Source organism: Aotus nancymaae, unplaced genomic scaffold, assembly GCF_030222135.1.
Source record: "Aotus nancymaae isolate 86718 unplaced genomic scaffold, 86718_ANA_hifiasm-v0.15.2.pri h1tg000049l, whole genome shotgun sequence".
Taxonomy (NCBI): Eukaryota; Metazoa; Chordata; class Mammalia; order Primates; family Aotidae; genus Aotus; species Aotus nancymaae.
Window position 1 is genome coordinate 27,745,675 of NW_026988463.1, and position 13,663 is coordinate 27,759,337.

A 13,663-nucleotide genomic window follows, 5' to 3' on the forward strand; every position below is an offset into this window, starting at 1 on the left:
GATACGTAAGAAGTTGTGAGTGCCCACCTGGGCGCCCTCTCTTCCAAGCTGCCAATAATAGGAGGGCAGGAACTCTGCTCCAGGCTGGGAAGTGGGAGCGCGGTGTCAGTTACCATGGGAACTGCCTCTCGGCCAATCACCGAGAGAAAGAGGAGGTGTTTGGGAAGAAGCCAAAGCACCCGAGAGGCGGGACCAAGCGTAACCAATAGAATCAGAAGATAAAGGTGTTTCCTCACATCCGGTGCTGCCTCTGGCGCCTGCGTTCTGCGCACCGGGGGAGGCCAGTGACGTCCGGTGAAATCCAAGATGGCTGCGCTAAACTGACCCTGCTGCCGGTGAGGGCCCTTGTGCCGGTGGGGGCAAGATCCAGCAGGTGTTTGCGGAGCGGAGGTTGTTTAGGGCTGTGAAGCACCAGCGGTTCCCACATCTCTGCTCTCTGTCTTCTGCAGGTGACGGAAGTACTGCCTTCTCCCGCCTGACGCCCCTCAGGGACCCTGCGCCGCTCCTGCCGCTGCGGCCATGTCTGGGCCAGTCAACAAACGCGCCGCCGGCGACGGGGGCTCAGGGCCCCCGGAGAAGAAGCTGAGTCGTGAGGAGAAGACCACCACCACTCTTATCGAGCCCATTCGTCTTGGAGGCATCTCTTCCACGGTTCGTGGGCTCTTGCCTTAACACTCAGAACTTGTCAGAGCCCTCCTTCTGTTCTCTGCCTAAACTGTCCAGAGTCTTACACCCACTTCCCCACTTTTAGCAAGGTACGCGTTACAGGATACTCTGTTGAAAGAATCTGAGAACACGACGCCTGTCTTTAGAGATAGGAAAACAGGTTCCCAGAGGGCGTGTGAGTTGTCAAAGACTAAGGAGTTAGAAGGGGCCAGGCAGAAACAACGAGAGCCTCCTCACAACCAAGACACTTTCGCTGTGGGTTGTCTGAACCTCCTTAGATTCTGTTAGCGGTTAGTCTGGGAAAATCCCCATCTACCATGCATTCCAGATGTTCTGCTCCTCTGTCTCTGTGATTGGTTTCTTGGCCCTACTTGACCCTCTCTCTCCTACTTGACCCCTTTGTTTCCCTTGGTAGGAGGAGATGGACCTGAAGGTACTACAGTTCAAGAACAAGAAACTGGCAGAGCGATTGGAACAGCGACAGGCTTGTGAAGATGAACTCCGAGAACGAATTGAGAAGTTGGAGAAACGGCAGGCCACAGATGATGCGACACTCCTCATTGTCAATCGCTACTGGGCCCAGGTGGATGCCTTCTGCTTTCCAAGACCAGGCCTTGATTCAGCTGCCAATCTTCAGATTCCCCTGCTAGGAAAGCAGTATCATGTTGGAAAGCATTGAGGCATTCATAACATTTTTGATTCTTTCTCCTTTCAGCTGGATGAAACTGTGGAAGCCCTTCTCCAATGCCATGAGAGCCAGGGGGAGCTGTCTTCAGTGCCTGAGGCACCTGGGACCCAGGAGGGGCTAACATGTGATGGGACTCCTCTTCCAGAGCCGGGGACATCAGAGTTGAGGGGTAGGACCAGAGTCCTGGGTTCTGGGGATCTTAAGTTCTGGAAAGAGTCCTGGGAAGGAGGAGACTTTGGTGTTGAGCCCCTGAATTGCCTGCCTTACTATTCCCCACGAAATGGATTTCATGTTTGAGGCTTTGGAGTCTAACTTGGTTTGTAGAGCAATTCATGTTTTGGCACCCATTTGTTTCAAAACAGTATTACTGTTGAGTGTTAACTATGTATTTGATGCTGCTTTAGAAATGAGTATTACACTTGCTATGAGGGAGGAAATTATCATAAACATAGTAAGCAAAAAGTACTGGGGCTCCCAAAAGGGAGTAGCTGTGTGCATGCATGTGTGTGTTTGTGAGTTCGTAATTTACAATGGGAAAGTACAGGAGGCTTCCCTGAGGACATATTACACAACTGTAGCTTTGGTGGTAACTGTCCCTCAGGAGGCTTCCCTGAGGACATGATAAGCAACTCCGTAGCTTTGGTGGTAATTGTCCCTCAGGACGAAGGACAAACATCCACCTCTGAGGCCCTTCCTGGTCCTGGTAATTTTGAGGATTATTTACGTCTCTGAACCTCATTTGTCTCACTTTTAAGATGGATGTAATAGTTGTGTTGATTGAGTCATGAGTATTGAAGGGCTCAGTCTGAAACTTGGTACAGAGTGGTGGTAACTGCTGCTTATTATTCTCATGAGGGTCTGTCCATTCCTCTCAGAGCCCTTGCCAATGCAGCTGCGGCCCCCTCTCAGTGAGCCGGCCTTGGCTTTTGTGGTGGCACTGGGTGCCAGCAGCAGTGAGGAGGTGGAGCTGGAGCTGCAAGGCCGAATGGAGTTCTCCAAGGCAGCTGTGTCCCGTGTGGTAGAGGCCTCAGACCGCCTACAGCGCCGGGTGGAGGAACTCTGTCAGCGAGTGTACAGCCGAGGTGGGTTATTTGTACCCATACCCAAGAGGTGTCCATCTCCACCTGCATCTTATTGGCATTCCTTCCCAATTCTCCTAAGGCCTGAGTCCAAGGGCGGCCAGAATTTCCCAAGGAATAAATCAGCCATGTTTTTGGGAGGGTAGGTTAGGCTGTAAATGGAGGTTCCAACTTTGATTCCTGGATTGAATGCTAGAGAGATGGGTTGGAGGAGTTGTTGATGCTGGTAGAGCCTCTCTGGAGTACTTTGTGCGGGTTGTGGATCCACAAGGCATGGCATCAAAGGCTCAGGCCTTTCAGGTTGACAGGCTTCTCCCACTTGAGTTCTGCCACTCTTACCTGGACATGCTGGGAAAGTGGCTCCCCTCTCTGAGCTGGTTTCCTCCGCTGTGCAGTGGGGATAAAGATTCTTGACTTTGTCCTGAGAAATTGGTAAGACAGCTGATAGATCACACTGGGCACATAGCAGACTCCAGAATAAGTTAGTACTTTGCCCCACTGCCCTGAGCTGGGCTCTTACCTGGACCCTGCCTTCCCAGGGGACAGTGAGCCCCTCAGTGAGGCAGCTCGGGCACGCACCCGAGAGCTGGGCCGTGAGAACCGGCGACTGCAGGATTTGGCCACCCAGCTGCAGGAGAAGCATCACCGCATCTCATTGGAGGTGAGGAGTCAGGGGCTTTGGGGGTGGGATTAGAATCAGGCAGGAATTGGGTTAGATGGACACCCAAGGACCTCAGGAACCAAGTCCACCATCCAAGCATCTGCTTCCTCATTGTTCCCAGTACTCTGAGCTTCAGGATAAAGTGACATCGGCAGAGACCAAGGTGTTGGAGATGGAGACGACAGTGGAGGACTTGCAGTGGGACATCGAGAAGCTGCGGAAGCGAGAGCAAAAGCTCAATAAGCACCTGGCTGAGGCTTTAGAGCAGGTGGGGCTGGGGTGCTGGGGTAGGTGAGACAGGGCTGGGTGCTGGGGCCTTAGCTCCTCCCCTCCACATTCATTGCCTGTCTGTCTTCTCTCCCCAGCTTAACTCTGGCTACTATGTGTCTGGGAGCTCCTCAGGCTTCCAGGGGGGCCAGATCACACTCAGCATGCAGAAGGTGAGTGGCATCTTCTTCCCAGTGCCTCCCATGACCTTTTCTCTGTTGCACCCTTGAAATTCCCCTCAGGACGAAGGACAAACATCCACCGCTGAGGCCCTTCCTGGTCACTCCTGCTCTTTCTTTCATGCATTCATATACTTGTTGAGTAACTTTTTGAACGCTTTGTGCTAGGCAGTAGGCATATCGGCAAGAACAAAATAGAGGTCAAAACTTTCATGGACCAGACAGGAAATAAATAAAAGAATATGTCTTTAGATTCTACTTGTGGAAGCAGATAAGAAATCAGTGAAATAATGTATCAATTTGTTATGAGTACCACAAAGATAAAGTACAGAAGAGAGAGATGGAAGTGAGTTGGAATCATTTGGCACCCGGTGGTCACTGTGCCCTTTTTCCCTTTACCGTCACTTTAGGGCTTTTTGAAATGCTTCCCTGACTCCCTATCAGTTGAGAGCCTTAGTTCCCAGCACTGACCATGCAATATTAAATTTTCTCCAATTTGTCTGGGAGCCCTTAGGAAAGTCCTTGGTTTGGGGCATCAGAATCAATCACTGCCATGCACATGGGCAGTTGGGGCAGAGTGTATGGTGGGGATGTAAGGGAGCCCTACTGCCACACCTGGCCCCACCTCCCTGCCTCCCACTCTAGTTTGAGATGCTGAATGCAGAGTTGGAGGAAAACCAAGAATTGGCCAATAGCCGCATGGCAGAGCTGGAGAAACTGCAGGCCGAACTTCAGGGGGCTGTGCGGACCAATGAGCGCCTCAAGGTGGGCTGCCGTAGGAGCTGAGAAGGTCTGCACCTGGAAGGGAGGGGCTGAGCCCTGAATCTTGCTGATCCCATTTGGGCATCCCTGCTCCTAGGTGGCCCTGCGGAGCCTTCCTGAGGAGGTGGTGCGGGAGACAACGGAGTACCGCGTGCTGCAGTCCCAGTTCTCACTGCTGTACAATGAATCTCTGCAAGTGAAGACCCAGTTGGACGAGGCTCGGGGCCTGCTGCTGGCTACCAAGAACTCCCATCTGCGACACATCGAGCACATGGAGGTATGGCCCTGGAACAGGCATAAGGGCTGGGCTAAGGGCCAGACCCTTAGTGTTCAGGTGTTCCTGGCTTCAGAGGCCCTGTGTGCCTGCCAGCGGTTCCTGGAGAATAGATTTCTTCCTAAACCAGTGAGTCCTGAGGTGGGACCAAGGGGCTTTGTGGGTCCTTAACACATCACCCCACAGAGCGACGAGCTGGGGCTGCAGAAGAAGCTGCGCACAGAGGTCATCCAGCTGGAGGACACACTGGCCCAGGTACGCAAGGAGTACGAGATGCTGCGCATCGAGTTTGAGCAGAATCTGGCGGCCAACGAGCAGGCGGGTATGTGGTGAGGATAGGGCAGAGGTGGGGCTTTATCTGGGAGTGGTAGGCCCTGATGTGGGGCTGCTTATCCAGTTGCAAGAGTCTAAGCCCCTTTCTTTCACAGAACCTCAGCTTCCTATGCAAAGCGGGGCCTGCACTGCTTGGCTCCCAGGCACAGTGAGGGTCACACCAACTGGATTGGCTGATGGAGCAGGCACATGCAGACTTTGAGCTGTCAGCCCTGTCTACAGTCCTCTGATCTGATGGTGTCTCTCTCTCTCTCAGATACTTGTGTTACAAAGATTTATCGAATGCCACCTATGAGCCAGGCTCTGTTCTAGGGTTTGGGGTTATGCCAATGAACAAAACAAGGAATTCCTGCCATGTGGAGCAACATTCTAATAGGAGAAGACAGACTAGAGGAAGACGGACTAGTAAAAGAATAATGGAAAATGTGTTAGCTACTGACAAATAAACTAAGGAAAGTAAAGCAGAAAAGGAAGATGGGAAGTATCAGGAGAAAGGTTGCAATTTTGGATGGGAGGCGAGGGAAATGTAATGGAGATGGTGATGTTTAAGAATCTAGAAGTTGATTAACTTTTGTGAATGTTACAGTTACCTTTTCTATTAAAGGAAATTGGATATATTAAAAAACAAACAAAAACCTAGGCCAGGCATGGTGGCTCATACCTGTAATCCCAGCACTTTGGGAGGCCAAGGTAGGAGGATCACTTGGGGCCAGAAATTTGAGACCAACCTGGGCAACAAAGTGAGACACTGTTTCTATTTTAAACAAATGCTCTACATTAGCAAAAGTCATACAAATAGGCAGTGTCCAGTTACCTTTGGGTGAGTTTCCTTGAAGTCAGCATTATTTACTTTGATGAGGTCATGCTCAATCGAGGCCATAATGTTCCCTCCTGCACAGTGGAAGTGGATAGCACAGCCTCTTTCCCCACCCCACTGAGGGGTTGGAGCCCTAACCCAGGAACTGGTTCTGACACCCTTCCTGATGCTCCCCCAGGGCCCATCAACCGTGAGATGCGCCACCTGATTAGTAGTCTTCAAAACCACAACCACCAGCTAAAAGGGGATGCCCAGCGATACAAGCGGAAACTTCGAGAAGTACAAGCTGAGATTGGCAAGGTGAGGAGGGACTGCCTGGGAAAAGCTTTGGCTAGACTCCATTGAACACCATCTCACTTCATGCCTCTTCCTCTCTGCCTTTGCAGCTCCGGGCCCAGCCCAGCGGCTCTACCCACTCCACCCCCAATCTGGGCCACTCAGAGGACTCTGGCCTCAATGCCCCAGCCCCAGGGAAAGAGGAGGGTGGGCCAGGCCCCGTCAGTACCCCCGACAACAGAAAGGAGATGGCTCCAATGCCTGGCACCACCACTACTACCTCCTCAGTGAAGAAGGAGGAGCTGGTCCCCTCTGAAGAGGATGTCCAGGCCTTAACCCCTGGGGCTCAGGGCCCTTCCTTCCGGGGCAGAGAACCTGAGGCCAGGCCCAAGCGGGAGCTTCGGGAACGGGAAGGTCCTGGCCTGGGACCTCTACCTGTAGCTTCAGCTCTCTCAAGGGCCGAACGGGAGAAGGCCAAGGTGGAAGAGGCCAAGCGGAAGGAATCAGAACTCCTCAAGGGTCTCCGAGCGGAGCTCAAGTGAGCCTTTGTTCCTGTCTTCTTCCTGACCCTGCTAGGTAGCCCCCAGTCCCACTCACCAAGACTTCCTCCTGTACCTTCTTGCCAGGAAGGCCCAGGAGAGCCAGAAGGAGATGAAATTGCTGCTGGACATGTACAAGTCAGCGCCCAAGGAGCAGCGGGATAAGGTGCAGCTCATGGCAGCGGAACGCAAGGCCAAGGCTGAGGTGAGGGCAGCTGGGGCTTGTGGGGCATTCAAAGAGGCCAGAGCAGAGTCCTAGGTCGGCAGGAAGAAGTGCCAAGAGAGCTTCTTTTTCCCTGTGTTGTAGGTGGATGAGCTGCGGAGCCGCATCCGGGAGCTGGAGGAGAGGGATCGAAGGGAGAGCAAGAAGATCGCGGACGAGGATGCCCTGCGGCGCATTCGGCAGGCAGAAGAGCAGATAGAACACCTGCAGCGCAAGCTGGGTGCCACCAAGCAGGTACAGCCCCTGTGGTGCCCTTGAGTCTGAATGCAGAGAGATCCCTTCATACCCCGTTGGATGCCTCTAGCACCTGTAGCATCTTGATAGTCTGAGTCCCATACGTGGTTCTTGCTTTGCTGCGTTTTCCCATGGTTCTTCACAGCCATCCTGTCCACATCCCACGTTCCATCTTGTTCCCTCCCACTTGCTGCAGGAGGAGGAGGCTCTGCTGTCAGAGATGGATGTGACAGGTCAGGCTTTTGAGGACATGCAGGAACAGAACGGGCGACTGCTACAGCAGTTGCGGGAGAAGGATGACGCCAACTTTAAGCTGATGTCAGAGCGGATCAAGGCCAACCAGATTCACAAGCTGCTGCGGGAAGAGAAGGATGAGCTGGGCGAGCAGGTCCTTGGCCTCAAGTCCCAGGTATGGCCACCTCTGGCTTACAGGGTCGAGCTGGAGAGGCGGGGGTTGTGGCCCTGAGTTGTCCTCTGGTTCTCAGGTGGATGCCCAGCTACTGACTGTGCAGAAGCTGGAGGAGAAGGAGAGGGCCTTGCAGGGCAGCCTCGGTGGTGTGGAGAAGGAGCTGACACTGCGCAGCCAAGCCCTAGAGCTCAACAAGCGGAAGGTGAGGCCCAGCCTGGGGGATGCACAGCCTGGGGGATGCACAGCTTGGGCTGCTGACTCACCTCCTTACCTTCTGGTTCTGCTCAGAGCACCTGACTCAATGGCCTGGGATGAAGCCAGGCTCTCACAGAACAGTTCATACATATTGAACATTTACCAGACCACATGCTGAGTACTTGACGTGCTTGGTTGCATTTCAGTCTCACTAATTCTATCAAGATGAGGTTTAGAGCCGGGCGTGGTGGCTCACGCCTGTAATCCCAGCACTTTGGGAGACTGAGGCGGGAGGTTTTGAGGCCAGGAATTAAGAGACCAGACTGGGCAACATAGTGAGACTCCATCTCTACCAAGCAATTTAAAAATTAGCTGGGTGTGGTGGTACACGTCTGTAATCCCAGCTTTTCAGGTGACAGGCTGACAGGTGAGAGGATCACTTGAATCCAGGAAGTTAAGACTGAAGTGAGCTATGATCACACCACTGCACTGCAGTCTGGGTGACAAGAGCAAGACTCTGTCCCTAGGGGAAAAAAAAGATGGATTTTGTTTTTAGCCTCATTTTATAAATAAGGAAACTGAGGCTCAGGGAGGTGGACTGATCTGCTCAAGAAAGAGTGGCCCTGGTATTTGGGTTCAAGCCTCCTTAGTTCCATGCTCTCCCTCGTAACCACTCACTGGTTAGCTGTAAAGTGGGGATGATGTTCCATGTCACATAGTTGTATTAAATATAAAAAATGTCTAGCTTAGGCTAAAGGCTTAAAATTAACATTGATTGTCATTTCTTCCGAAGTTGTTTTCTTCACTAGTTAGTTCATTCATTTAAGCAGTATGTGTGTGTGTGTGTGTGTTTTTGTTTTTTTTTTTTTTTTTTTTTTTTGAGACAAGTCTCACTCTGTCGCCCAGGCAGGAGTGCAGTGTTGCAGTCTCAGCTCACTGCAGCCTCCACCTCCCAGGCTCAAACTATTCTCCTGCCTCAGCCTCCGGAGTAGCTAGGATTACAGGTTTCCACCACCATGCCCAACTAATTTTTGTATTTTTAGTAGGGACAGGGTTTCACTGTGTTGGCCAGGGTGGTCTCAAACTCCTGACCTCGTGATCCACCCACCTCAGCCTTCCAAAGTGCTGGGATTACAAGCATGAGCCACTGTGCCCGGCCCATTTAAGCAGTATGTTTTACGCCCCTGCTATGTACTAGGAGTTGTGTTGATTGCTGTGGAGACAGTGGGAACAAGAAGGTGCTTGCCTTCCAGTCACAGCTGGCACTTCAGGTTTTGGCAGGCAGAGTAGGCCAGTAATCCCCCAAATAAAATAGTGCAGGTCATAGTAAATGTTGTTCAGGAATCCAAGGTGTTGTCAAAGAAAAATAGGGGAGCTTCTCAGAAGGTGACACTTGAGCTGAGTCCCAGGGGAGCTGCGTGTGTGTTGGGGGAGTTAAGGGCAGCAGAGAGGAGAGCCCTGTGAAGTCTCAAAAACCAGACAGCATCACACAGGGGAGGAACTTGAGAGGGAGAACAGGAGGGGAGGGCTCAGAGCTGAGGAAGCAGGACCAGCTCCAGGGCAGGCGTCACTGGGGCACTGGACACAAGCATTGGTGGGCCATGGCTTCACATGCTTGAGTCCCCAGGGTCAGACCAGTAGTACCTCCTTCCTGTCCCACACTCTTCAGGCTGTGGAAGCCGCCCAGCTGGCTGAGGACCTAAAGGTGCAGCTGGAGCACGTGCAGACTCGGCTGCGGGAGATCCAGCCCTGCCTGTCAGAGAGCCGAGGTGCTCGTGAGAAAGAGAGCTTCAACCTCAAGAGAGCTCAGGTGTGTGCAGGGGTGAGGGGCTGGGCCAGGTTGGTCCAGGGTCTTGGACCTAGCCTGGGGGCAAGCTGCTTAAGGGTGAGGACCCTTGCCCTTAGCCAGGCCTCTCCTGCCTCAGGAGGACATCTCACGGCTGCGGCGCAAGCTAGAGAAGCAGAGGAAGGTGGAGGTCTACGCAGATGCCGACGAAATCCTCCAGGAGGAGATCAAGGAGTACAAGGTGGGGCTATGGGCCAAGTTGTGCCCTGTCCACCTGGGAATTGTAGATGTGGGATTGGTGAGACTGTAGTGGAGAGTCAGGGGACCCTGGAAGTAACATAGGGCAGCAGAAAGTGGCAGCAGCAACACAGTGGTTGTAGAGTCAAATGCTAACCAAGTGTTTGCTGCACACAGACCGTGTACCAGGCACAGTGCCTGGCCAGGTGTGGGCTGGGAGGCTAGGAACTGGCCCTGGTCTCTAACCTCTTGAAACTGACAGTCAGTTGTGGGAGGAGGCAGCCAAATAATTTTCTTCATCTCAGATGTGTAATGTGATGGCAGAGCCCAGAGGGACTGAGGGGACTCAAGGGAGCCCCTTCCCCTGGCCTGGGGTCAGCAGGCTTCCTGGAGGGAATGTCACCACAGCAGACCGGAAGAAAGGGCCAGATGTGGCCATGAGGAATGGGTGAGGGGCTTTAGGCAAGGGGAACAGCAGATGTGGAGGCCTGACGGGAGGGGTTGTTGGCGGGACAGCACTGGAGGTTGTAGTCAGAGGAGCCAGTGTGGAGAGGCAGTGTCACCTCCTGAAGGGTGCAGTAGGCCAGGTTGAGACCTCAAAGGGTTTTTTTTTTTGTTTTTGTTTTTGCTTTTTTGAGACAGTCTCGCTCTTGTTGCCCAGGCTGGAGTGCAATGGCACGATCTTGGCTCACCGCAACCTCCGCCTCCTAGGTTCAAGCGATTCTCCTGTCTCAGCCTCCTGAGGAGTAGCTAGGATTACAGGCATGTGCCACCTCACCCGGTTAATTTTGTATTTTTATCAGAGACGGGGTTTCTCCATGTTGGTAAGGCTGGTCTTGAACTCACAACCTCAGGTGATCCACCCGCCTCGGCCTCCCAAAGTTCTGGGATTACAGACGTGAGCCACCGTGCCCAGCCAAAAGGTTTTAAACAGGAGAGTGATGTGGTTAGACTGGCTGTTGGATTTGGACTGGAAGAGGTAGACTGGAGGCAGGAAATTGTTATGGTGTTGCAGTCACTGAGGCAGAAACCAAAGTAAATGGGTTCAGGGGACATTTTGGAGGCAGAATTGCTTGGACTCAGGATGTATCGAATTAATGGAATGAGGGAAAGGGAACACTTGGAGGACTCCTGGGTTCCTGGTTTGAGAAACTGGGTGGATGGCCAATACCATTTAGGAGGTTAGGCGGCCTGTGGAGGAGAGGTTCTGTGAAGTGGTGTCAAAGGATGCTGAAAAGTTGCCTGTGGGACCTCTTGGGAGGCTGGGAAGTTCGCTCAAGGCAGAAGGGCTGGGCTGAAGAATGGGGTTGGGGAATGTCAGTAGAGGCAGAAGTGGAAGCCACATATGGCTTGGTCACCCCTTGGAAGCAGTTGAGCCTTAAAGGGCAGAGGCAGCTGGAAGCAGCCATGAGGTAGAGGCAGGCTTGGGAGCCTGTTCAGTGCTGGTGCATAGGGTCCTGGGAGACAGGAGTGATGGCAGGGAGGCTGCTAAGGCGGCAGGCTGGGCTGGGGTTTTAGCAGGCCAGAGGAGGACTGTTGGGGGATGCCATGTTGAGTCAATTCATGTTTGGAGTTGGAGGTGAGACCCTCCTGGTGGCAGAAGAGAGGTCTCGGGCTAAGAAGGGACCTATAGCAGGGTCTCTGGCCAGTGCCAGGACTGAGCCCAGTTGAGTGTAGAGAGAACAGATTTCTAGTGGCATTGCCATCCCAGCTGTGACTTAGCAAATGCAGGTGAAGAAGAGGTAGACAAGATTGGGATTTCACCAGAAAAGGCTAGTGGGGCAGGAAATGAAGCCCCAAGGCAGAGTCCAGGCTGGGCCTGTGGGTCCTTGTCCTTTTGAGGGGAGACGTGACTGCCCAGGTTAGAATCCAGACTCTGCTACTTTCTAGTTTTGAGACCTTGGCCTCTGTGCCTCAGTTTGCTCATTCATAGAGTGCTCGTCCCTACCTCCAGGGTTACGGGAGGATGAGGTGCAGTCTCCTGTGTGGTGGGCTTGGCCTGGACTACTCCTGCTGTCAGCTTGGGGTCTGGGCACTGTCAGAGTTGTTCCCAAGCTGATGCCTTTGCCTGGCCCAGGCGCGGTTGACCTGCCCCTGCTGTAACACCCGCAAGAAGGATGCAGTCCTTACCAAGTGCTTCCACGTTTTCTGCTTCGAGTGCGTGCGGGGCCGCTATGAGGCCCGCCAGAGGAAGTGCCCCAAGTGCAACGCGGCCTTTGGTGCCCACGACTTCCATCGTATCTACATCAGCTGAACCTGAAACTCAGGGGACTCTGGAACACCATGGACACTGGGGGCTGTGCCCCTAGCCCCTCCCCACCCCAGGTCTAGTGGTCCCACCCTCCATTCCGGACCCCATGGGCCCAACCCCTGCCCACCTAGTTGGTTTGGGGACCCTGGTGCATGGTAGTGGGCGTAGCATCAGCCAAGCTCTGTTCCATCTTTTCCTAAAGGTCAGAGCTGCAGCCTAGGGGCACTGTCCTACAAGGCAAGGTCTGCCTGAGAGGCTTGAGGAGCCCAGAGCGCTCAACTGAGCTTCCCAGAAACTGGACCTAACCTGTCTCCATGGATGCATCCTAGCCCTAAGGCAAATTCCCCAGGCTGTGCTCTCCTACCCTAGAGAAGGCTTGCTCCTTGCCTACCAGCTCACAAGTGAGGACCGGTGGGCCATGTCCGTGTTCTCTTGTTTAAGAGTGGGCCCCAGGCCCCAGGGAGACTTTCCTTCACCCATCATCCCTTTGACCTCAGCAGGGCTTCTGTCCTGTGGAGTTCCCTGGACATCTTGGTCTGGCTCTTGTGCCAAGGGCTGAAGGGAGGTACCCTCCTGGCAAACGGTGGCATCACTCGCTTCCTCTGTGAAGCTCTAAGGTTGCTACAGTCACTGTCCTCATCTTGCGGGTGCTGAACCAACATCATTAGTTTCTATGCTAATCAGGCCCCTTCCCAATCTCCACTTCTCTCCAAGCCCATTTATTCCCACCTCATGCTCCCCAAGGCTCTACTGGGTCCCTGGACCTAACTGCTTTCATCCTGGTGGCCTTAACTACAGTGGAGGTGGAACTTCCCAGGAGGGGAAGACAGACCAGCCCCAGCCGCTGGGCCAACTTCCAGTCATTCCAGGTAGAAGAGCTTCCCCTGACACCCTGTGACTGAGCCTGTGTCCTGTCTGCCTGCCCAAGCATACTCCCTGGACTGTGAGGGCAACACCCAGAGAGGCCAGAGAGTTGGAGTTGCAGGGGCCCAACAGCCTGGATTGGGCCCAACAGTTTGGACCCACAGCCTCTGCTATATAGATTCTTGTATAGGCTGTTAATTGTGATGAATAAACGTTCAACCCTCGGCCTGCACCCATAGTAGCTGGGCCTCGCACCCCGAATGTAGTACCCCGATTTTAGCTGCAGCAGCTGCCCGGCACTTTCCTGGCTTGGTGTGAGTCTGGGGGAGGGGCCTGTGCCAATATGAAACCCCGCTTCCGTCCACCTCAACAGCAAGGCTGTGCTGAGATAACGGCTGGCAGGGATCCCAGACTAGGCTCAAAGGGGAGAGACTGGTGGTTGCAGCGGAGCCGCCTGTCCTCTCACGTGCCCCTGGGCTCGCCACGCCCCGCGGCTGTCATTGGCCTGGGGATGCCGGGACGCCTCGGGCTGCATCCTGGGAAGTGTAGTTCCTGGTCTGCACAAGGCAAAGTGGTTCTTGGAGGGAGAGCTGGTTTCCCGGTTTCCCCGGCCAAAGGCGGGCCTGAACCAGATCCTGCGGGCCACTTCTGAGCAGCTTCACACCCACACCCCTTGAATGCACAGATCGGGACACCTTAGCAGGATGACTTCCTTAATTGCAATCGCCTTCGGGAACAGTACGCGCGTGCCGAGCGGCGCCCCTGGGCTCAGCGCGCTGCGGGTCCCCTGCGCGAATCCATTGAGGCGGGACTGGGGCTGGCGCCAGAGCCGGTGCGCAGTGGGGTTGGTTCCAGCGCGGGCGATGGGGCCGTGGCCATGGCAGGGGCTGCGTGCTTCTTAGTGGTGGTGCCTTCGCGAGGAC

The 13,663-nt window shown here is 53.9% G+C and overlaps 1 protein-coding gene across 3 annotated transcripts; it reads left to right on the top strand.

Annotated features, from left to right (window-relative positions):
* The first annotated feature begins 284 nt into the window (after positions 1–284).
* Positions 285–12,972, top strand: RNF40 (ring finger protein 40). 3 transcript variants are annotated; one of them, XM_012469999.3, is made up of 20 exons: positions 285–335; positions 450–651; positions 1,082–1,249; positions 1,382–1,523; positions 2,230–2,436; positions 2,973–3,094; positions 3,216–3,362; positions 3,460–3,534; positions 4,186–4,305; positions 4,400–4,579; positions 4,763–4,898; positions 5,905–6,026; positions 6,113–6,540; positions 6,629–6,746; positions 6,849–6,998; positions 7,195–7,407; positions 7,484–7,609; positions 9,272–9,412; positions 9,528–9,629; positions 11,703–12,972. In XM_012469999.3, the coding sequence occupies exons 2-20, from the start codon at positions 520–522 to the stop codon at positions 11,877–11,879; spliced, it is 3,006 nt and encodes a 1,001-aa protein (XP_012325422.1). In that variant the 5' UTR covers positions 285–335; positions 450–519; the 3' UTR covers positions 11,880–12,972. The 3 variants fall into 3 exon arrangements, with proteins under 3 accessions (XP_012325422.1, XP_012325423.1, XP_064218742.1); XM_012470000.3 differs by lacking the exon at positions 11,703–12,972 and adding an exon at positions 11,580–11,695; XM_064362672.1 differs by lacking the exon at positions 11,703–12,972 and adding an exon at positions 10,268–11,571.
* Positions 12,973–13,663: the final 691 nt, after the last annotated feature.

What these genes read in the sequence shown, in the direction of transcription:
- RNF40 (XM_012469999.3), top strand. Translation starts at nt 520, where the DNA reads ATGTCTGGGCCAGTCAACAAACGCGCCGCCGGCGACGGGGGCTCAGGG. An exon ending in TAGAGCTCAACAAGCGGAAG is followed by an intron (nt 7,610 to 9,271) that starts GTGAGGCCCAGC and finishes CACACTCTTCAG; the next exon opens with GCTGTGGAAGCCGCCCAGCT. An exon ending in AGGAGATCAAGGAGTACAAG is followed by an intron (nt 9,630 to 11,702) that starts GTGGGGCTATGG and finishes TGCCTGGCCCAG; the next exon opens with GCGCGGTTGACCTGCCCCTG.